Raw genomic sequence first — 22,492 nt, 5'->3', positions numbered from 1 at the left:
ATAGTCCTCCCATGTTTTACGACTTGCAAGTACGAATGCTGCATCTGTGCTTAGCCATGTGTACCTTCGCGATGACCAGTACCAATCCTGTGGTAGAATTTGGGGTTCTCGTTGTACCTACACACCAAGCATACTTGGGGCTTGTCTCTTGCTTTGTTGCGCAGCTTACAAATGTCGGTACAAAAGTTGCTGTCCTCAATTGTATGCTACTGCGAGGTGTGCGGAGACGTGTAATGCTATCGGTGCTATTGCGGCCGCCAGGCTGCTCTGTGCTAGATTCATCATTAAAGTCAAAGACCATCAACCCAAAAGCATACGAAGGCCCCCCACGACGACCAGAGACGGATGAAACACACATCCGAGCATGACTTATCAGTGACCGAGACCAGACAGTAGTCTTGGAGGTTCTGCGGAGTCAGGCCTGAATCCCGGTAATACGCCTTGCTGCATGATCCACTTTACCAAGAACGTTAAAGCAGATCTTACTGCCTTTCTCTCATAAGAAGATACATCAACCCACCCTCGACACAACTTCAACCTTTGCAATTCAATTTCAGGGGTAGCAAGAACAATACACTACCATGGTCAAAATCGCGGTTGTCGGCGGTACAGGAAGTACTCAGCCTCCTGCTCCTCAACCACCCCACCTTATGATTAACACTTCACAGACGTCGCCAAAAACCTCCTCCACGCCCCAATCCGCTCTGGAAAACACGAAATCACTATTTTTACTCGTTCCGGTACCCCTTCCAATCCCATCCCAGGCCTCACCTACCAAAAAGTCGACTACCAGGACCTACCCGGCCTCACGAATACACTCAAAGGCTTCCACACCTGTCTCTCCTTCCTAATTGCCCACCAAGACGTCAACAACACCGTGCAAAAAGAATCTTATCCACGCATGCATCGCCGCCGACGTGCGCCGCTTCGCTCCCTCAGAATGGGCACTAACCAACAACTCCCGGCGTCGGGCCGTACAAGAATAAAGACGCACTCGCATCCTACCTCGCCGATCTGAAGGCCCAAAGACCAGCTAGGTGGCCTGGAGTACTGTCTCTTCCAACCCAGCGTGTTCATGGATTACTTCGCGCACCCGCACTCACTGACTCCTGGCCTGTTCACTTGGACTTTCTTCGTGGATCTGGAGAACAGGCGCGCGATGATACTGGACGATGGCGAGATTCCTGTCGTAATCACTGCTATATCTGATATCTCGGAGGTCTTGGCGCTTGCGCTGGACGATCCTAGGCCGTGGCCAGTCATTGGTGGTATCCAGGGTGCGAAGACTACCAGCAACGAAATCTTGGCGCTTGGGAAGAAGATCAGGGGTGGTGAGTGGAGTGTGGAGTATGTGAAGAGCGAGGATGTTCAAAGAGGAGAGTTGAAGACGAGTTGGGTGCCGGTGTTTGATCATCCAATTATCCCGGTGGAGAGTCGGGAAGAGTTTTCGAAGACGTTCGTTATTGAGTTTTTTGTGGCGATGGGGAGGGGCGCATGGGGCGTGAGTGATGAGTTCAACAAGCGTTTCCCTGAGTACAAGTTCACAGGGGTGGAGGAGTACTTGAGTAAGGCGTGGGAGGGGAAGGCTTAAGTGTGCAGGTGTGGCGACGATGGATTGTTTTTAGTGACGGATCGATGAGAAAAACTCAAGGTCGAAGAAAACATATATACAAAGAAGCCAATCGATATCTACAGTGAATTGTCACGATCGTGCCTTCATTTCCAGTGCCGCTTAGACGAAGAAGCTCTTGATAGCCGGCAGAACCGTCGTCCACGCAGGGTTCGCAGTAGACGGCTCCATGTTGTAAATGTAGTCACTGTCGCATTGTCAGTCTCTCTCTTTCAACTTCAACAAATGTACTCACCCCCACCAAGGCCCAGCCGCCCACCAAATCGCGCCAAACCACACGTCTCCGTTCCTCTGCATATAGCTCAATCCGTCCTTCAGAGCACTAATGCACTGCTCGTTGTTACCTCCGGCGAACTCTCCGATAACGCCGACTTTCTTATTGTCCTTGAGCCACTTGGTGGCAGCCGCTAATCTCTCGCTGAAGATCGTGCTGCTGACACAATTCGCGGATGTACCGCTGCCGTCTGTGTCGAGGTACTGGTGCATTTGGTAGACGAGCTTATCCTGCGGATCTTTGAGGCTGACCAAGGATGCGCCATTGCCCGAGGAGATCCAGGTCCAGGCGCCGGACCAGGAATTGCCTTCGGGGGTGATGTATTGCTTTGTCGCACCGGCAGCGCGGATTCCATCGATAGCGGCTTGGTTGAGATCGAAGACGAGCTGTTGGTCCATGTCTAAGGAAATTGAAGTTAGTATGTCGCGCACATCAAGTTAGATCGGGGATGATAAGTACCGTGGAATTCGTTGTTGGTGTCGAAAACAACCAATTCATTATCTTTGTACTCCTTTGCAACATTCGTCCACCACGTCTTGAAGCCCGCAGTGTCGGTAATAATGTTACCATAGAAGCGGCCATAGTTGTGCGGCTGCACCATCGCGTACTTGCCCTTGGCAGTGATGTATTTGATCTGCTCCGTCAAGTTTCCCAGGTAGAGGGGATCGAAAGCACCATCGAGCTTGTTGGGTGTTAGGCGCTCCATCACTGAAGCGAATTAATTCGTCGTTTCTGAATCCGGTAGATTGATATTGTCTTACAGAAGTTCAGGCGGAACATGTTCATGCCCTGATCAATGAATTGATCAATAGTCTTGAAGTCATACCATATGTACTCCTTGCCATAGACGCCAGTGAAGTTCTTCTCTCCGAACTCTGCGCCAGACTCGTTAATACCGAACCACTGAAGTTTCTTGTCCTGTCTCTTCTCCTCTGCAGGCGCAGCAAAGGCAGCACCAAACAGCGCAGTCGCTGCGAGTAAGTTTGGGAAAAGCATTTCTGTTGTTACTTGTCCTGTGTGCTTGTAGCTCACCACTGATGGACACAACGATACTTTTATACCAATTTGCCCTTCGTCACAGGTCATCTAAGGCCACGGACCTTTTTCTCCGTCCTCCAAGAAGCCTGCAGCGAAAAGAGCCCGGTCGCTCATCTCGAGGTCCTAGATGCGGCATCGCCAACCAGGAAATGAAGAAATGCCGTGCGGTATAGATTGCTTGGGCATATTAACGAATTGCTTAGACCTGTAAGGTTCGGTCATGCGAATTCATTTATTGCGGGGATGCAAGGGTCACGATTCGTGGCTTGACGAGAACTGGTGTTTCGAAATGTTGGCGTAAGCGTGATGAGATGGGATACCCCACACAAAAGCCGGTGGCGATTTTTGCAACCTGATCAGTTGAGCCAATAAAAGAAACGGAGAACAGCCGTGCGCTTGCGGCAATGGAGTTCTCGACTCATGCTCGCCCCATATTGCACCATTCTATGCTAGCGCCTGATTCGTTCTAGCGCTTAATCTACTTAGGTCAGTCCTGCCCTGTCTGGACTTAGTCTCGCAATCAGACACAAAGGCAAGCACAAGAACTCCGTGTCAAAAGAAGCGCTTCGTGGCGTATTCAAGCTTCGACGCTATGCGTTGAATCAAGGTGATGCCCATTCGGGCGTTCGGGACTATCGACGTAGTGATATGCTCATATAGCAGTAAAGCAACTAGGTCTTGTTTAAATAATTCGAGGACGTGCAGATTATGACGGTATTTCTTTGCCAATTTTACCACGGATTCAACATCAATGCTTTCTTCAATCACGTGTATTCCTTCTCTACCATCCTTCCAGGTCACTTCCTTTCGTCTCCAAGCTTGGTGGCATAACAGGCATACCTCTCTTCAGGGCTGCAACTATTGGGTCCCGACTCAATAGCTCTTTGAGCTTGTCATCTGTACTGATGTCGCTCTGCACCCTCTTATACGCCATGCGACTCGGCTTGTCAACGACATCGAAGTATTTTTGTCGCCTCGCCCCACTCCAAGCGTTCAACAGCTTCTCCTCGTCTTTTGCATTGCCCGTCAAGATCTGATGCAGGACCTCCGCTAAAGATGCCGCGTCCGCGATGCCAGATGCCAATCCGAGTCCAGCGTATGGGTTCGTCAAGTGTGCCGCATCTCCAATTAGGCACACTCGGTTCTTGTACAGTGTCGATGCAAGAAATTGTTGCGCTTTGTACGGGGCTATCCTTACTATCTCGTATTCCGTCGCGTCATTGACAACTTTTCCAGCGTTAGGCAGCATTGCCTTCAATTTCTCGTGTACGTTTTCCCTGACTTTGGCTTCGGACATACCCAAAGGCGCGCCATAGCTTACACGCCACAAGGCCAACTCGGTGTCAGCCGGAGCAGCTGGCGATATACGCCCGATAAGTCCATAATTGACTGGATCTATGATGAAGTTCGCGTCGTGGAAGCCGTGTTTGGAGAATGGAAAGCGTAAATCTAAAGCGACAAGTTGGGCGTCAAGAGTCTCGCCCTCGAACGGTATTCCAAGGGTTTTGCGGATCAGGGAATGTGCGCCATCAGCACCGATAAGGTAGGACGCTTCGATAACTTGATCGGGATTGGAAATATTGACGGATACAGAGTCTCCATGTTGCGTGAAACCAGTCACCGACGAGCCAATGCGTACTTCCGATGTCCCACTCACAGCAGCCAATCGCCTCATCAGAATTTCTTGAAATCTCCCCTGAGGCAGTAATAGTTGGCCTTTTCCTTTCATTCCTTCGCCCTCGTTGTGGAAGCGCTTCTCGGCGATTACTGTACTCCCATTTGCAATACTTGTCCTAAAGCACAGGCCAGAGCTCAGACTTCCGGCTTCTATAAGCTCTGGTAACAAACCTGGGATGCGAGATAGGATGGGGTATGTGGGGGGCTGATGCGCCATTGCTCGCGTCGAGTTAATATCCGGAGTGTGCAGTTCGATGACGATGATGTTATTGGGAATAGTCGAGTTTGCGAGAAGGAGAGCGAGGAAGAGCCCGACGCAGCCGCCGCCAGCGATTACTATTGGGAGTGTCCCAGAAGGATTTATGTGCTTGGTGCGGCTATTTCTCGTGCCATTTGTAGGTCCATTTACTGCAGCCATGCTTATCGTGAAGACTGACGCTTGATTATTTCATTCAAGATGGTTCGAGCGGTTGGATGCTCCAAAAGAATTTAAGGTATTCCGGGGCCATGAAACCCCAATCACACATCCAATTGTCGAAGGAAGTATAGGCTTCGTTTGCGCATGTGTTATTTAAGCAATACCGCCACGTCTTAAATAATGTTATCAAGAATGCTGATCCGGTAGCGATGTTTCCGCGTGGTAGTGCTGTCATTGTGCCAGGCGGGAGCGGGGACCCGGGGGCGCGTAGCACACATGTGCATCGCCTTCACGACCACGTTATCGAGCTCTCGAAACACAACTTCGCTATAGCGAGGCTCCCGAAAGATGATATCGTTGTAGCAAAAATTTCGATTTCGAAACTACCCTACTCTGCCACCCCGCGATAGATACCTACGAAGAGTTGCTATTGTCCGCACACGAGAACGCAGAATCAATGAGTCCGTCCTTGTAGGCGTTAAGAATCTGAACAATTACTCCGTAGGTTCCGCCAATAGTCAAGAAAGCCGAGATGAAAATAAGGACAACGTGCAGCATGTACATCGTCTTCTGCCACAGTGTGCCCTTCCAGTAGTCGGCATGGTCATAAATCCAGAGCCAGCCCGGTAGACCCAACGCCAGAGGCGCAAATGCAACGCTTCCCGCAAGACTCAGGAGATAATTGAAGATGGGTACTCCAGATGCGATCAAGAAGCTGGTTATGGACATAGCAGCGACACATCCGAACCATGTGCCCCAGTGCACAGCAGAGTTTGCTTGAAGGTGCTTCGAGTTTCGTAGAATTCGGACGAAGACGTATTTTGCGCTCACATGCACATATAGTGCACCGCTGACGCAGAGTCCAATCAACCCGATGCCATATGCGATCTTCTTGACCATTGGTCCGGCACTGCCTAGCGAAGGCGACGCAACCCATTTGCCGCACCACTTATACACCACCAAGCTGAATGACAGGTAAGCGGCGGTCACGATGCCCATGCACCAGTTGACGGCTTTGCTGTACTCTCTGGGGTTCCTCATCTCTGACATAACTGGTAGGAAGGCCGATGTTCCTGCACCAGAGCAGAAGATGGTAGAGGCCGCAGTTATGCCAGCAGCGAAAGTTGGGTGAGCAATAACGTGGTAGCCGAACTCGTAAGGTCCAGATTGGGGAGCTGCCGCAGGGCGATCGCGGGTGGTCACTCCAACACTACAGGAGTATCAGCCGAAGTGAGTTGATCGATCTGATGTGGGTAAACTTACACAACGATGAAAACGGCAATAAAAACGGAAGCAAATCCGGCCCATGTAATCCATGCGATCTTCTCAAACTTACGTACACTCGCGCACACAGCGATCATGATGGCTGCGACGATGGAGAAGTAGTTCGTACACAACGAATGGTTTGAGAGGGCGTTGAGAGCGGTAGACACTCCTACCATTCCAGACGCGGCAACAATGATGAATGCGACCAGGAACAGCATACCGCTGATCTCCTTCACGACTCGTCCGCCTACTAACTGGCCCTGTACAGGTCGAGGCATGAAGTCAGCGATGTCTCAAATACCGATGTAGAACACTACCACGTACCATGTCAGCGATACTGTGACAGCCAGGATGGTTGTTCCTGAAGTTGCCGAGCCTGTTTAATGAAAGCAAAAGTCAATGAATGTTACACGCTCAGCCTATGGATTTCCTTACACTAGGGCACACCAGGTGTTTAGGGCTTGCCATCCGAGGACGTTGATGGCGCCAGGAAAAGCACCGAGTGTGTACATGGCGGACGGTATGGTTAAGACCCCAGTTGCGAAGATGACTAAAGGAAATTCAGTGAGTATTCAATTGTCACGGAGGCCTTGTGATTTCCGCACCCTTTAGAAAGATCATTGACGTGTGAACCCATGACACAGTTCGAAAGTCTTCGATGCCCTCTCCTCTTTTGAACACCTCGCCGTCATTCTCAAGGTCGACTTTTCCGATGTCGATGCTTTCCGTGCTGCTCTGAGCCGGCGCAATCACGTCTTGTTGCTTTTCGTCCGACATACTGGAGGTAGACGTGATGGCAGAGTTGTTGACGCACTTCTATGATTTGCGAAAATGGACGAATGAGTATTCGCAACAATATAAATATATCTCGCAACGGTCTTTACATGTCGCGTGGAAGATAAGACCCACGTCTTCGATACCCAGCGCTATCTTGGAATCTGGGGAGATTGTGTGAGCACACGCCTGCAGACCCATCTTTTTGGAGGTCTGTCACAGACTAGTGTCAAGATAGCGACTCCAACTCCTAAGCGACTCAGGAACAGGGGTGACTCCATGTCGAAACTCACCCAGACCCTGCTGCTGCGTCGGGCTCAAGGAACGCCAAACTCGAGCTTCCGATCACGGGACATCACTGATTGGAGAGGTTGTCCCCGGTCAGGAGACGGCTGTTTACTCCGCATCATCTGCCATGATGTAATCGGCCCGTAAGCAGTTCGCTCTACCATACAGCCAAAACGGTCGTATATTATGCTCTGAGCTATTGCATCTTGTCATCATTTGGCAACTGCAATCTAGTGCTTATAGACACGCTAGCAACACAGATTCACCCATGAGCACGGCAATTCGGGATTGGCGATGTGGGCTTACACACGGGAGGTTTGCGTCAAGAATGGTCGATTTTGATCTGGGCGCCGTAGACAAATTCCTATCACTATTTCTCCAATCTCATTTAGCCTCGACTGGCATTATAGCTCCTTTCGGTGGCGGATTCTTCCTCTTGAATTCCTCCGCCATTTGCTCCATTGTCACAAACTCAACTCCCTCATGTTTCAGAAAATGCTCGATCAGCCTAGTAGATGTCAACATATACGCCTTGATGCTTCAATGAATCGTTCGCAGTCATACCGTTCGTGCATCAAAAGTAGATGTGGTCGCCCAGATACATCAGGATGAATGGTGATCGGCTGCAAAAGGTGTCAATTTTATGGAAGACATTTGTTTAAAACAACGACTTACGAAGATGAACTCGTCGTACTCCCGGTAAAAATAGTCGAAATGATCACGCCACAGATCCTCGGTGTCTCGCGCATTAACAAATCCATGGCTGTTGGGCGAGGCCTTGATGAACATGTGCGGTGGTAGATCATCAAGATACCAATTTGCGGGTATCTCAACTAACCCAGTCTCCTGACCTTCAATCAGGGGTTTCATCCAGTCGTCAGCTTTCTTGCTGTAGTCAATTTTGGTCCATGCATCGCCGGTCCTGAGATAGTAAGGTTGGCAGTCATGATGGCTATACATTTGGGAGTACAAGTCAGTATCGCCGTTACGAAAGACACATCTCATAACCAGGAACTAACCTCATCGAGTGATCATAGATTATCCCACGTGCGAGTAGCAGTTCAGCACCCTCTTTGCTGGTTTCCCACCTGTTGGAAGAGTTAATTAACCAATCATGGCATGTCCTCAATTGCAACGTACCATGGGGCAACACTACCTCTTGGAGGCTTTCCAACGAACTCGGTCAACATGCGATATGTTTTATCAAGCACATCTCGTTGCTGCTCAATGGTCATGTCTACTGGATTCTCGTGACTATATCCATGCAGACCGATCTCATGGCCAGCATCGCGTACAGCTGCCATGTCTTCAGGAAATGTTTCCAGACTATGGCCTGGTATGAACCATGTAGTTTTGATCTTGTACTTGGCGAAGAGCTTTAACAATCTTTGCGTGCCAACCGTTCCAGCAAAGACTAAAGTTCATTTCAACCAGTCAGCGTGTATCTCATGTGTAGTTCATGCATTGCCTGTACGTACGACCTCGACTGATGTCGCTTGTGCTGTCCTGTCCTCCATACGACCCCAACCATCCTATGAACCAATATCAGCTCCAGACGGTTGGTATGCAAAAGGCGTCAATACCGCATACTGCGTCCACGTCGACGCCGTAAGAGATGAGGACGCGTTTCTTGCCCATGGTGATTCAAAGGTGTATATGGTGGTTGATGCCCGATTCTGTGAAGCGACCAGAACAGGTTTGACAATGGGAAAGTGTGGGCGCTCGAAGGCGTCGCGTACTTCTTATTGCTACCTTGGTACATAATACTAGACCGGTGCATCCATGTGGCTCAAGACCTCGGGATGCTACTGCGCCCATCGCGCGGCAGCCGTCATCAAACTGCCTAATGGCAATGGAGGAGGTGGTTGACTCCGCACCTGCATGGGTCGCCGGTTCGCCTCGCTTAATTTAACTTATCTTATCACTCCAACTCTAACTCCAACTCTGGTCACGAACTGGGCCTACTCCAACTAAATCGAAAGCTATGTCAATACTATGCTATCGGCGGATGAGATGAGAGTACAACGGTGCTGAGGGTAGCATTTATTGTGACTACTCTATTAGAACCAGGATTGCATTTTCTAGGTGCGTTACATACAGAAAATTAGGTGTTAAGGTGCTGAGTACAAAATTAACTAGGTAGAGAAAAACCTTAAAGGTAACAAACTCTACTAGCCCTACCTCTTTATAGAGAGACTATGCCTAGATAGATATAAAATTGCGTAGAAAACTTAGTTAACTTAGATTTATATCTAAAAGGTCTCTTAATAAAAGGCCTATAGGCAGTGCTTCTTTAGCTGCTTATAATCTACTAGCACATAAATAGAAGAAATTAAGAGGTAAGGGGAGCTAGATTTAAACTAACGTATGGAGAGGAAGACAAGCGCCACTAAGTCTCTTATCCAATTTCTAGGTATACGTGCAAATGCACCTACACCATCCCCCCATGACTACTCTATAGATTGAATACTCAGCACCTTGACGGACGAAACACAAAAGTCATGTCAAGCAAGATGCAGGCAGCCGAGATTGTGAAGGTATGGCTTGACGTCACTAAGAATCGTATCCATGTAGCAAAATGCGCTGACACCGAAACCAGTATAGAAAGCCATACCAGCTACGCGAGCGCCCTCTGCCTCGGTGTAGAGAGCATGATCTCCTCGATCGCGTCCACGCAGCTGGTTTTTGTCATTCCGATCTTCAGGTACTGAATGGGCAATTTCCGATCCCGGACCTTCCTATGATTCTATCGCACGAGCCAGCTGGCGAAATCGTTCAAACAGGTGCTGCAGTCCAGGGATCATGGAAAATTGGAGACCGTGTTGGCATCCTAAACTTCAAGAACGCTTGTGGAAGCTGTGTAGGGTGTCGTCAGCACACGCGGAGAGCGACCCGCCCCGATCCGCGCTTCTGCCAGAGGCGAGAGATGGCTGGTTTCAGACACCATGGTGCGTTTGCACAGTATATGTTGGCAGATCCCAATACGACTGTACATCTTCCTGATAAGGTATCATATGAGCAAGGAGCACCGCTCATGTGTGCAGGTGTATGTACTTCTGCAGTCAAGCAGGAACATGCTGACACAAGAGGAAGGCAACGGCTTGGGGTGCATTACAAAAGCTATCTCCAGATGTAAAAGCTGGCGAGGTAGTTGCCATCGTGGGCATTGTGGTGTAGGTCATTTGTGCGTTCAGTTCGCGAAAGCCCTGGGATACAAGACGGTGGCCATCGACAATCACCTTGAAGGTCGGCAGCTTGCACAGGACTTGCCCAATCACCTGAGGCCAGAATTAATCATCGACTCGACTGCTAGCAAAGCTGATGAGGAAATCCTGGAATTCACTTCTGGTGAAGGTCTCGCTGGAATTGTCGTATGCACCGATTCTGTACCAGCCAATGCTTGGAGCTTTCAGCAACTGGGTAACAAAGGAGTGATGGTGCCACTCGGCCTCCCTGCTGAGAAGTGGCAGTTCGACTCCGAAGTCATGGTTTTTCGCGAGCTCACCATCAAGGGCAGCTATGTGGCTAGTGTGGAAGAGGTCGAAAACATGTTTGAGATCGTGGCCGAGCAAGGCATCTCGTCGCATCTGACAATCTTGAATTTTGATCAAATACCCTCCTTGGTAGAAAGGTACTTACATACTTCCATGAAAGGAAGATTGGTAATAAGAATCGCGCAATAAACCAGCCTTAGCATTAGGCTCGAGCTCGGCTAGCAAAAGAGCTAGGCCTGCCGCCGATTTGGAGTAATTTGGAGAGCAGCCCACGAAGACCCGATCGATTACAAACTGTAGACCCACTTTGCAATTGCGTTTCTTGGAGACCGTGCGCTGCGATTTTAGTTGTACTTCAGATGCTCAGGATGCATATATGAAAATCTGCTTGAACTGTCTACTTATCGAAAGATCCCTTAGAAACTTCAATATCTGTCCCATCATCGATTCGTTGCAGTTGAAATGTCTGTCTTCTTCGACTCGCCCATGAGGTTCGTACCTATATGAATGTCTACGCGACTAAAGCTTTGCTGGGACTGACAAAGCCGAAGAGAGGATCTTGTGGCTGCTGGTGACGCAGAGCTACTTTTAGAAAACATTGGGGTTACTGAGGGCATCTCCCCACAGGAATCAGGGCAATATCGGCAATTGCTTGCTGCGGTCCACGACGTGGCGGAGCACGTACTCGAGTTACCGGATTATGTAGCACATACAGATACGAAAACTTATCCGCGTGAACAAATCCATCGACCTACGGAAGGAGAGCAGGACTTTGGTCACGCTTGGGCTCATAAGTTTTTGATTCGGGGTAGTCGTGCAGGAGAACTGCTTCGAGGCAAGACCGTGTGTCTTAAAGACAACATTGCAGTTGCTGGTGTGCCTCAATTCTTCGGTACAGATGCGATTCCCGCGTGGACACCCCATGCTGATGCTACTGTCGTCAGTCGGGCATTGGTTGCTGGTGCCGACATTGTTGGCACGACCATATGCGAGAATTTTTGCAAGCTCAACCTCATCATTCACGGTAAGCTGCAAAAGAACCAATTATAACCCTACTTACTAAGATACAAGAAGAGCGCTCAAGGCACGGTTCATAACCCGTACGCCAAAGGCTACTCTGCGGGTGGCAGTACCGTCTGGGGGCTGCGCTGTGGTGGGCGGCGGACTTGTTGATATCGCTATTGGCGCCGATCAAGGAGGAAGCATTCGGGTTCCGTCCTCCTTTTGTGGTTGTATGTATGATCTGACCTTATATGAGATAATCAGCTGATGGTTCAACTTGAAGGTGTAGGGTTGAAGCCCACTCATGGACTTGTTCCTTATACTGGCATTTCCAGCGGTGATGCAGTCAACGACCATGCTGGCCCAATTGCAAGATGTGTCGCTGATGTAGCGTCATGCTTGGACGCAATTAGCGGGCGAGATGACTTCGATGATAGAACATTAGGTGCTCCAAAGTTTGGCTCTGGAAAATACTTGAGCAATCTACAACCATCCGTCAATGGGATGAAGATAGGTGTTCTGACTGAAGGACTCGAACACCGATTAGTCGACGAAGATGTCAAAGCTATCGTCATGAGGGCTGCTTCATCGTTCAAACGACTTGGTGCAAACGGTGCAGGAGGTCTCTTTGCCATTACATCTGGAAGGACCGGCCATCTGGACCATTCAGCAACGTATTGCAGGTACTCTAGCAATGCTCGGGATATGCACATGGAACGGCGCGGGCTTTTCTCAACAGCATACGAAGCTGCACGACAGGCCATGGACGAACCGAGACTTTCCAGAAACTCTTGCGCCCATCCACAAAGAACACCATCATAAACGGTCTTTCTCTCATGCGCAACTATCCTGGCTTGTACACAAAATACTATGAACATCGCCGGCAACTTCAATCGAGATTCATATCAAAAGCTCTTCCAGGAGTACGACCTGATCATAATGACCTACAAACGCCTTTCGTAGCGCCACGAAACGTGGAGTGGAAACACGGAGATGCACCGATTGACGCATTGAAGCCGAGCATGGGCATCACCATCACCGGGGCTACATTCTAACGAACTAGCAGTCATCCTGCCATGTCTTTGCCAGTAGGTTTTGCGCTTCGAGGGACGACTCGAGCATCCTGCTGCCAGTCGGTATGCAGATCGTTGGAGGTCTCTGGCAAGAACAAAAGATGCTTAATGCGGGCTACGCATGGGAGTCAGCCAACGACTGGAAAAGGATTGGCGTGCCGCACGACCAAGGATTGAAGAACCCAACGAAACTGTGAAATATATTAAGAAGTTGCAATTTTAAACACTGGTAACCATAATTGCTTGGATGATTTTTTTTCCTGGCAATTAGATCGCATAGTGGTGCAAACCATCAGTTTATTGTATAGCCGCCATCCACCACAAGTGCATGGCCTTGAATGAAAGACGCTTGAGCCGAGCACAAGAAGAGTACCGCATCAGCCACTTCTTCTGGCTGTCCCATCCTTCTCATGGGTGCTATATCGATGGCAGGTTTCAGCGCCTCTGCCATGGCTTTCGAAGAAGTTGTCATGGGTGTTTCAATCACACCTGGACACACACAATTCACTCGTATATCATTCTCCGAGTAGTCGATCGCGTTAGCTCGAGTCATGTTGATAATGGCAGCTTTGGATGCACAGTATGCGGCTGTTGTCCGTCAGAAAGATCTGGGAAAGAAGGCGTCTCAAGACGTTGACTGACCAGCACCTGGCCTCGCTACAACGCCTAGCTGGCTCGCAATATTGACGATGGAGCCTCTTTGCTTAGAATGCTCCTGAAGCGGCTCCTGCTTCAACATGTTTCTCAATTGGGCGCGGCAACTGAGCCATGAGCCTCGGTAATTAATGTTGTTAAGTCTGTCAAACGCTTCCATGGTCATCTCGACTGCCTTGATGACATCTCCACCTAGTATTCCTGCGCAATTGACGGCATAGTCGATTCGCGAAAACTTGGCGAACGTTTCGTCGTGGAATGCGTCAACAAACTTCTCATCAGAGATGTCTCCTGCCGTGTCCAGTATTTGAGCGGCAGAGTTGATGCTCAATATGGCAGCTCTGGTCTGAGCGAGCGTCTTCGGGTTGATGTCGGTGATTGCAATCCTTGAACAACCTGCACGCGCAAAACCTTTGGCAACGGCGGCGCCGATGCCTTGGTCGCATCAGTGGTTGTAGATGATAGAGGGTTAAAAGGGTAACTGGATTGCATACCAGTTCCTCCAGCTCCTGTGATGACAGCTACACCAGGCAGCTCTCTCGAGAACGATGTCATGGCTCAGGATAATGATGCTCTACTGGCTCGTATGCTTCCACGGTGCGGCCGAATGGAATGTCCAAGATATGAACCATGCCGTTCCATGTAATCAGGGACGGCACATAATCGGCGGTACTGCCCATGGAGCTCATTGGAGTTGCCCACTGCAATCTTTCGGAGTAGGCGCGATTGCGCCGAAAACGCCGTGGGTGGGCCGATTCGAGGACGCTAAGTTCTGCTTCGATGAGGAGGATAAGACCCACAGGCGCCCGCCACTCGACTCCAACAGACCTCCAACCTCCTCCACGGCATGATGCTCACCGAACTTACCATATGCACAGACTCACCCACACGTGCAGCCATTGCTCCAGAAGCTTCAAGCGTGCAGAACACCTGACCCGCCATCTCCGCACACGTTTGTACCCCACAACGAGGCCCACTTTGGCACGCATTGGGATTAGCTAAATCCTCCCACAGACACGAGAGAGAAGCCATACGCATGTCACTGCGGGGCAGCATTCACCCGTCGTGATCTATTGACCAGGCATTGGCGCATCACACAGCATTCTGGCAATGCGGGCGCCAGAAATGTGGTGACTGCATCGTCTGGCTCAGCGACAGTAGGTACCGCTCAACCCCAAAGCTTGTCGCACGCGCTCGGCAACACCCCGAATGGCGTAAATATTGTTGGCCCAGCGGCGACAGATGGGACCCTTGTTTCGCAGGTGCATCGGAGCCAGATTGACCTAGGTGCACCTGCTGCTCCCTTTCAAGATGGACATGTTCATCTCATTGCGCCCGGTATGTTCGTCCATTCCAGTGGATCTAGCGCAAACCAGCGCTGACCATGCAGAATTTCACCATCCAACATATCATGATGAAGGCTTCGATGAGTTCCGTGACTTTGTCAACTTCATTGACGGTGTAGGACTATCTGCCCAATGGACGCCCGAGTACGATTTCGATTGGATGCGCTTCAATGACCAACACCAAGCATCCCGGCGGCATACACCCGAGCCAAACGGAGCACAATCGCCTGCTGCCGAAGATATTGGAACTCCATTTAGCACGTGGCTACCTTCAGCTCCTGCTGACGATCAAGTTCGTTTGGCTTCAGACATAGGTGACGGTCAGTCAAGTCTCCATGTGCTCGTCTTCACCGCTGCTAAGCAATATCAATAGATGTACGTGAGCGACGAACCAGGAACGGAACGTATCATGTCACAGATGAACACAGGAACTTCTTAATATCTATGCTTGAGAATCTCCCTTCTTCGATATCGAGTTTCGAGATACCCTCGCGGCATACTCTGACACGATACATAACAGCCTTTTTTGGCGGTTTTCACTCTCACTTCCCCTTCATACATGCACCCACGTACAAACCTTCGTCCTCTCCACTTGAGCTCACATTAGCCATGTGTGCTGCTGGTGCGCAGTATTGTTTCGAGCGAAGAAGCTCTGAACGTCTTTTTCGTGTTTCGAAGGCAATTGTTCTTGAGCGACTTCGTCAAGAAGAGTCACACTTCGGCTCCCAGGCCCTGGCCTTGACCATCAGCCCTTCCTCAGGAGCAGTTCCGGCCATCAGACGCGCGGGGCCTTGGTCACCTCTGGACTTGGCAAAGACAGTACTCATTCTCGTGGGCTTTGCGACATGGGAACGCAAAGACTTGCTGCAAGAGGCTTTTGTGCTCCGAAGTCTCCTCGTTCAGACTCTTCGTGACATTGGTCTGAGTGAAGAACAGCCCAACACGAACGGCTCTACCTCTAGATCGGCAATGTGGGATCAATGGGTCCAGCGAGAGTCTTCTAGGCGTACGAAGCTAGTAGCTTTCTGTTATATCAACGTGCACACGATCGCGTATGATACATATCCCCTCCTCTGGAGCAGCGAACTACATCTGCGGCTACCTTGCTGCACATCAGAGTGGGAAGCTTCCAGTGCTGCACAGTGGGCAGCTTTGCAGCGTGACGGGAAAGACAATCAAATGCTGTTCCAACACGCGCTGTCAATTTTGCTTCAAGGATCGGGAGGCGCTGAATCCGTTCGTCCTATCCCTAGTCCTATAGGGAACTACATCCTCCTTCATGCACTCCTACAACGCATTCACGTCGTGCGCGAACTGTCCTTCTCAGCCTCGTCAACCGCGACACTATCAGCCACAGAGCTAGACCTCATTAGCCGCGCTCTCCGATCATGGACCTCGCTATGGCAGCAGACCCCAGAATCGATACTGGATCCAAATAACGAGAGCGGCCCCATCCCCTTCACATCCAGCGCGCTGCTTGTCGTTGCGTATGTCCGGCTATCACTCAACATAGGACCGCATCGCCACCTGGACAGTCGCAACGCTGACATCATAGCATCTAGACTCACAGAGCTCCCAGAAATTGAGCGGAACGAGAATCTGCTTTCCGCACTATTGTACTCAACTCACGCGCTTAGTATACCCGTTCGTCTCGGTATCGATCGTGTGGCACGCAGCCAAGCTTTTTTCTGGAGTGTCCAGCATGCCATCTCGAGTTTTGAATGTGCTGTGTTCCTGGGAAAGTGGCTTTGCTCAATACCAAGACCTTTTCAAGAGGTGGCACTGTCGCGATCTGAACATCGGATCTTACATTGGGTTCAATGTATCATCAAGGAAGCGTATGCTGTGACCGACTTTGAAGAAACTGAGGAGGGTCTTGAAGTACCTCATGAGCCGTTCTCACTTGGTCTTGCGGTGTTGAACATATGGTGCCGCTTCTTTCGAGGCAACACACAATGGCAGTTTGTTGTTAATTTGGGTCTGAGTCTGGAGAAGTATATGAAGACCTTAACTTGAATACAATCCTCCAATGACGCAAGCGTAATGTCTCAGAGTGCTTTTGCTACCAGTGAGATTTGCGCAATTTAGTCAAACAGATGCCATCCACTGTATTTGCTAGGCAGCTCTCTTTGAACCTAAGGGTTTCTTGTACGCCAGCCGGGATATTCTTTAGCCTCCTTCCTTTGACCAACCACAACGATAGTAGCAGAACAGACTCAAATCAAGGCAGGAGAAGGTGACGAAGAAGGTACCCGAGAGAAAACTGGTAGCCCCGTCGATTCGGAAGTGCTCTGCGCAAACGCACGGCAATCCAAGACTCTGACATTGCATGTTTCGATGTGTAATGGGGGAGGTTACCCGCAGCTCATGTGGCACATCGACGGTTGTTCCAGCGCCTAGACTTTTAGTATACTTCAATTTCAAGTAGCGCACCAAGTGCTCCTACTACTTGCATGAAACCTTGAATTTTTCCTCTGGATATCGCAATAGAAGAGTGGTCGAGCTGCTTCGTCCAAGAACCGTAGCAGCAGTCTGTACATGGCCCACTAGCCTGCACAACTGAAGTAGCCAGCACTGCGACTCATGCCCACATGAAATACGTGCGACTAACGCCATCATAATTCCAGCAACGACCGGGCATGGGAGGCGGTGCTAGCACGATCTGCTGTTGGCTGCTGGCTACTCGACCAACGCAAACGAACGCCGATTCGCGGCCGCCAGAATGTGCTGCTTTATACAATGTGACGATGGAAATAGTGGTGTAAAAACAGCGGCAAAAGCGACGGAAGCCTCGAGGGTGGCCAGCGCGGATTGCGGAGGGGACGAGTCGAGCGTGAAGCTCAGAAGTAGAAATTGGACATGAGCGAACCCATTAACAGGACAGATAGCAATGCATCTCCGTACAAATAACAAGACTGAAAATGTACAGAAGCACCTCACTAGACATTGTAAGAGCTGTTCATCACTACATATGGACTGCGACTGCAACTGCGCAGTTTTGATATGTTAGCCAAGGCAGCTAAAATAAATATGCAAAAAATGAAGAAGTGATGTGTAGAGCCTAACCTGTGCTAGTGGAGTGTTGGACTTACCAGCTCTAATCAAGACGCCTATGACTGACGCCATGATGTCATCGATCACACTGTCAGGGAAATTCGTCACAGATCCCTGGGGTTAGCTGCAACTCTGCAATACAAAGGAAATAAGGGGGCGACATGGGCAAGGCAAAAGCAAGGGGTTCGACTATTGAATGTTGTTAGCGGGATTCGAACTGGGGGTTTTTGGAGGAGAGTGGGGGTGAATGGACCACTACACTATCAAGTCTTCTTTGTTGAAGGTAACCAGAAAGCCAAGCGTTATACAACCGAAGGAGAGCATCGCCTCCCGTCTAGTAGGCAAACAAGAAGGAGATGGAGTGCCGCGTACGGAACGTGTGTGCGGGAGTGGATCGTGGGGTGGAGCCACAACAGAGAAGCTCTGCGAGACAACGAGGTCGCATCAAACGCTGCTAGGCAACGACCACTTCCTCGACGAGCTAATGCGCAGGACTTCTGATTTGAAAACGATAGCGTCTGGTAGCAACTGCAGGCCACAGAAATGTTCGCAATGCTTGTATGAGCCTGCGAGTAAAGAGAGTGGTTCTTGGCATAGCAAGACATACACAAGTGCGCAGCTGGCCTGTTAAGCTTTATTGTGAAAGCCTGCGAGAAGCTTGCAAATGCAAAAGGCTAAAGGAATAACCCATATCCTTTGACACAGCGGTCAAAATAGTACTCCCTTACACATTGTATATATTGACAGATGATGAAATTATGGCGGATCGAGGCGCTTATAACTCCCAGATGGTTTTGTCCACGATCGGTAATGGAAACTGATATCCCAATAAGAAGTATCAGGCTCAGAGAATTTCATCCTGTTGTTGTGAACGAGGCCGGGCTTATTGGTATGTACGGGGCGGTGAAAGAGCGCGAGTCGGCTTGGAATGAGCGCAGAAATGTCTGACACGACCATGGTGCATATGTCTGCGCTGCAAAGACCACAAAAGACAGAAAATACGACTAAAGGTGTAGCAAGATGCTCGAGATAGGATGCGAAGGACGTGCAGCTCTCAGTACAAATATAGTGAGCTCATCATTACCAACAAAGAAGTTGTGACAGATGCGAACACAAAGTGCAGATAGGAAATCCGCAGCATTTGAGAGAGTATAGGAGGGGTTTTTGGTAGATGCAGAGATGCGGATGCGAAATCTCAAAGCACGATGCTCCTGGTCTGTTGTAAGAGCAGAGACTTCATCCTGTCTCCTGAGGGGTCGCGTGCATCTGATGCGGGGTATCTTCAACGAGAGATGCACACATAGAGACGCCATCCTTGGCCGTGCAACGCAATCTCCAGACTCGAACATGTTGCGGTAGCTTGTTGTTGCTGAGGATGTGGGACGGGTAACGAGTGACGTTCGGAGGCTTGGTCGGAAGTCCGCAAGCTCGGAATCTTCCGCGGCATCAATGCTTCGCCTAAGCTTGAACTCCATGTCTGCTACAACAACCACAACGGCGAAAGCGAGCATGGCACCATCTAGGGGACTGGCCTTGTTGCGGGCTCGACTGGGACTTTCCGCGCGCTCCTCCGCATCATGCATTGGTGTCGGCGGCGTCAGGAACTTTGCCTCGTTCACGGACACGCTGTCGGACCCAAAGAACAAGCTGCAGAGCTATATTTCCACCAGCAACGACCCGTATCTGAACCTTGCCATTGAGGATCACATACTGCGGAAGTCGCCGCCACACAGCACCGTCTTGTTCATGTACGTGAACAGGCCATGCGTAGTCATCGGCCGCAACCAGAACCCGTGGACGGAGGTCAATTTGGGCATTCTCCACGCAGCACGAAACGGCAACGCCCAGGACATGGAGACGGAACCGCCAGGCATTGGCGCCATCGACTTGGTGCGCCGTCGCTCCGGAGGCGGCACCGTCTTCCACGACGAGGGCAATCTCAATTGGAGTGTCACGTGCCCTCGCAGCGACTTCACGAGGGACAGGCATGCCGAGATGGTAGTCCGCGCCTTGCGCAAACTCAACGTCGACCGCGCCAGAGTCAACGAGCGCCACGACATTGTTCTCGACCAAGGCCACGAGAAGCTCCCCTCGGACCCTGAGGACACGCACCGCACGCCCTACACCGTCCCCGATGGCGCCCTGCCCAAGCCGCTCAAGGTCTCTGGCTCTGCCTACAAGCTCACGCGCTTGAGGGCATTGCACCATGCGACAACCTTGCTGAGCTCGCCCAACCTCCACATCATACCACGGTACCTGCGATCTCCCGCGAAGAGACACATACAGGCAAAGGGCGTCGAGAGCGTGAGCTCACCCGTCGGCAACATTGGCTTGGACGTCAAGCCATTCCAACAACGCCTGCAAGAAGAATTTGCCAACATGTATGCCGCTGTTGGGGATGCAGACGTAGTAGCGACCGTCGGCACCGACCACCTCAAGGTTCCCGATATCAAGAAGGGTTACGACGAACTCCGCGTGCGTATCAGCGAAGGAAATTTATCCAAGCACGAACTGACGGCCACAGACTGAAGACTGGATGTGGTCACAAACACCACAGTTTGATCTCCTGCTCGACACGCCCGACGACATCGGCATCAGCATGAACGTGCATCATGGCATTATCAAGAGCTTGGAACTCAAGCATTCTCGTCTGTCGCCCAGAACACAGGATCAACTGCGGAAGGCTTTGGTGGAACGAAAGCTGCAGGACATCCGCGAGTGGTCCACCTTCCTGCAAACTCAACTTGGAAAGCTGGAAGACCGTACGTCAGGCATTGCGAGCCGTCTGGATGAACTCATGCCAGTGCCCAGGCTGGCTGATTCTTAGAAGCGAGGCCGGACGTTGACGGAGTACATTTATGTCGAAGGGGTTCAGGAAGAGGCGTAGATGCTGCATCGTCTCGGCCCCGCTCTCGATCCTCGCCATCACCGAGCCTGGATGATGTATGCAGGAGCCAAACACTAAGAGTTGGAATACCTTCAGAAACAAGAGCTGCTACAGGCGATTGATTGTAACCTCTCAATGCCTTCGTTGCTGCTGTGATGCGCTCTGGAATAATGCCCAAAGATCGGCGTTTGCAGACAGCACGTTGGGTGGCACTATACGCGATATGGAGGCTGAAAGGACGAGGCTTCGCTTCTGCAGGCCGAGGCATTCCAGACCTTGGAAAAATTTCGCGCATCCGAGCCGGACTGAGCACTTCAGGAATCGATATCTTGCCGCGCCTCGAACGCCTATCTATGATGACAGTAGCTCGTGGCTGTATAAACGTCGTTGATCGTATGTACAAGCACCATGAGGGTCTGTAATCGGTGGCCTGTTCATCGGGGCCAAGGACGGCTCGCAGCGGTCTCACATCGTTTGGTCGAGGTGCAGCAGTGCCGTGTCAGATCGAATAAGGATGTCCTGCGGTCGGCGCCCCCGATGTCGATCTCGAGGTCTGGCTGGCGATCCTTGATAGTGTTGTCAAAGACTTCAAGCGACGCTTGCAAAGTCGGCATCGCTCCTTGTATGTCATCTCCCTTTAGCTCACACACATGCAGGCAATCTGCCATGCTGTCTGTCCCCTTCATTTCCCGTATATCCGTCTCTCTCCAAGTCATCATGTCCGCTTCGCGTTCTGATTTTGATCCTCGCGGGCTGTTTCCGCGACTGTTCCCTGTCGCTTGATGGTGTGATTTCGGGTCTGGGTTTGAAGACGTGGCCAAGTATTGCTGTGTACGTCCGTCGTTGCCAGCTTGGAGGCGCGTGAAAGTCAACGGACGTTTGCGGGCATAATGAAAGCTGCATTGTGCGGTATGGCTGGACCCCTTGGCCGCGGGGATTTCTCAAGGTCTGCAGCTCGACTATAGCTGTAGCGCTCGACTTGGCCTGTGTACTCGGCGTCATAGTGCGGAAGAAACGATTTTGGTGTGACAACAAGGCGCGTATTCGTCTGCTCAGCTCCGCGGGTTGCGCTACTGCTGGATGCTCCAGACCTCCCCTACAGAACTTTCGTAAAGATCCTCGTCAGCTGGAGTATAACAGTATAGCCGGCTGCCACGTCACATGCTCGTCGCTCTAAGAGCGCGCCATTGTCGATGGGATCAAGCTCAAGAAAGGTGGAGTAGACGGTCGCTTCGGCGCGTTCTCAAGCCATGTGTGGCATCGCTCTGCTAGGGCAAGTTATCCCTAATCTGAGCAGTTGCCCACAGTGCTACAGCTTCCCTGTTCTTTTGTCTCTTATATCCATTCCTCGCCTTGTGGCGTCGCTCGGACAGTCCGTGTGAATGATCATGGCAGTGGTTGTGGCCGCGGAGGCAGCGATTTTGGAGAGTTGTTGGAGGCGGGTGAGCCGTCGAGGGGCAAAGAGTATGTTGGCCGCGCTCGTCTTGCCCTGTGAGAGTCATGTTCTCTTTCAAGTGGCATCAAGGGTAAGATTATCTCAGAATGGTATCTCACTTGAGTCTCGGCGGGTCGCTTTGCGGCGCTGGAGCTTGATCGACTATTTGAAGGATTCTTGAG

At 50.7% G+C, this 22,492-nt stretch overlaps 12 protein-coding genes across 12 annotated transcripts; 5 read left to right on the top strand and 7 right to left on the bottom strand.

The window, feature by feature from the left end:
* Positions 1–581: 581 nt before the first annotated feature.
* On the top strand, positions 582–1,699 carry SNOG_04887 (hypothetical protein; the record flags this gene model as incomplete). Its single annotated transcript, XM_001795248.1, has 3 exons — positions 582–615; positions 669–974; positions 1,029–1,699. 3 exons carry the CDS (start codon positions 582–584, stop codon positions 1,589–1,591), a joined length of 903 nt encoding a protein of 300 aa, XP_001795300.1. The 3' UTR covers positions 1,592–1,699.
* On the bottom strand, positions 1,595–2,900 carry SNOG_04886 (hypothetical protein; the record flags this gene model as incomplete). The annotated part of the gene is made up of 4 exons (XM_001795247.1): positions 1,595–1,817; positions 1,866–2,304; positions 2,364–2,612; positions 2,666–2,900. The coding sequence occupies 4 exons, from the start codon at positions 2,898–2,900 to the stop codon at positions 1,733–1,735; spliced, it is 1,008 nt and encodes a 335-aa protein (XP_001795299.1). The 3' UTR covers positions 1,595–1,732.
* An 823-nt stretch (positions 2,901–3,723) lies between these two features.
* Positions 3,724–4,239, bottom strand: SNOG_04885 (hypothetical protein; the record flags this gene model as incomplete). The annotated part of the gene is made up of 1 exon (XM_001795246.1): positions 3,724–4,239. One exon carries the CDS (start codon positions 4,237–4,239, stop codon positions 3,724–3,726), a length of 516 nt encoding a protein of 171 aa, XP_001795298.1.
* A 1,212-nt stretch (positions 4,240–5,451) lies between these two features.
* SNOG_04884 (hypothetical protein) lies at positions 5,452–7,080 on the bottom strand (the record flags this gene model as incomplete). Its single annotated transcript, XM_001795245.1, has 5 exons — positions 5,452–6,247; positions 6,301–6,563; positions 6,628–6,640; positions 6,751–6,853; positions 6,909–7,080. The coding sequence occupies 5 exons, from the start codon at positions 7,078–7,080 to the stop codon at positions 5,452–5,454; spliced, it is 1,347 nt and encodes a 448-aa protein (XP_001795297.1).
* A 793-nt stretch (positions 7,081–7,873) lies between these two features.
* On the bottom strand, positions 7,874–9,003 carry SNOG_04883 (hypothetical protein; the record flags this gene model as incomplete). Its single annotated transcript, XM_001795244.1, has 6 exons — positions 7,874–7,903; positions 8,041–8,287; positions 8,385–8,453; positions 8,506–8,741; positions 8,844–8,897; positions 8,956–9,003. The coding sequence occupies 6 exons, from the start codon at positions 9,001–9,003 to the stop codon at positions 7,874–7,876; spliced, it is 684 nt and encodes a 227-aa protein (XP_001795296.1).
* An 863-nt stretch (positions 9,004–9,866) lies between these two features.
* On the top strand, positions 9,867–11,031 carry SNOG_04882 (hypothetical protein; the record flags this gene model as incomplete). Its single annotated transcript, XM_001795243.1, has 4 exons — positions 9,867–9,902; positions 9,965–10,313; positions 10,543–10,988; positions 11,020–11,031. The coding sequence occupies 4 exons, from the start codon at positions 9,867–9,869 to the stop codon at positions 11,029–11,031; spliced, it is 843 nt and encodes a 280-aa protein (XP_001795295.1).
* Positions 11,032–11,321: 290 nt separating this feature from the next.
* On the top strand, positions 11,322–12,683 carry SNOG_04881 (hypothetical protein; the record flags this gene model as incomplete). Its single annotated transcript, XM_001795242.1, has 4 exons — positions 11,322–11,350; positions 11,405–11,883; positions 11,990–12,091; positions 12,118–12,683. 4 exons carry the CDS (start codon positions 11,322–11,324, stop codon positions 12,681–12,683), a joined length of 1,176 nt encoding a protein of 391 aa, XP_001795294.1.
* Positions 12,684–13,559: 876 nt separating this feature from the next.
* On the bottom strand, positions 13,560–14,143 carry SNOG_04880 (hypothetical protein; the record flags this gene model as incomplete). The annotated part of the gene is made up of 2 exons (XM_001795241.1): positions 13,560–14,023; positions 14,083–14,143. 2 exons carry the CDS (start codon positions 14,141–14,143, stop codon positions 13,560–13,562), a joined length of 525 nt encoding a protein of 174 aa, XP_001795293.1.
* A 756-nt stretch (positions 14,144–14,899) lies between these two features.
* SNOG_04879 (hypothetical protein) lies at positions 14,900–16,950 on the top strand (the record flags this gene model as incomplete). Its single annotated transcript, XM_001795240.1, has 2 exons — positions 14,900–15,254; positions 15,455–16,950. 2 exons carry the CDS (start codon positions 14,900–14,902, stop codon positions 16,948–16,950), a joined length of 1,851 nt encoding a protein of 616 aa, XP_001795292.1.
* A 663-nt stretch (positions 16,951–17,613) lies between these two features.
* Positions 17,614–18,060, bottom strand: SNOG_04878 (hypothetical protein; the record flags this gene model as incomplete). Its single annotated transcript, XM_001795239.1, has 2 exons — positions 17,614–17,849; positions 18,027–18,060. 2 exons carry the CDS (start codon positions 18,058–18,060, stop codon positions 17,614–17,616), a joined length of 270 nt encoding a protein of 89 aa, XP_001795291.1.
* Positions 18,061–19,497: 1,437 nt separating this feature from the next.
* On the top strand, positions 19,498–20,815 carry SNOG_04877 (hypothetical protein; the record flags this gene model as incomplete). The annotated part of the gene is made up of 2 exons (XM_001795238.1): positions 19,498–20,463; positions 20,513–20,815. 2 exons carry the CDS (start codon positions 19,498–19,500, stop codon positions 20,813–20,815), a joined length of 1,269 nt encoding a protein of 422 aa, XP_001795290.1.
* Positions 20,816–21,309: 494 nt separating this feature from the next.
* SNOG_04876 (hypothetical protein) lies at positions 21,310–21,877 on the bottom strand (the record flags this gene model as incomplete). The annotated part of the gene is made up of 2 exons (XM_001795237.1): positions 21,310–21,772; positions 21,855–21,877. 2 exons carry the CDS (start codon positions 21,875–21,877, stop codon positions 21,310–21,312), a joined length of 486 nt encoding a protein of 161 aa, XP_001795289.1.
* Between the last annotated feature and the right edge of the window lie 615 nt (positions 21,878–22,492).

The sequence above is a fragment of the Parastagonospora nodorum genome (assembly GCF_000146915.1).
Source record: "Parastagonospora nodorum SN15 chromosome Unknown scaffold_7, whole genome shotgun sequence".
Classification (NCBI taxonomy): Eukaryota; Fungi; Ascomycota; class Dothideomycetes; order Pleosporales; family Phaeosphaeriaceae; genus Parastagonospora; species Parastagonospora nodorum.
This window is presented reverse-complemented; position numbering and strand designations above follow the sequence as displayed.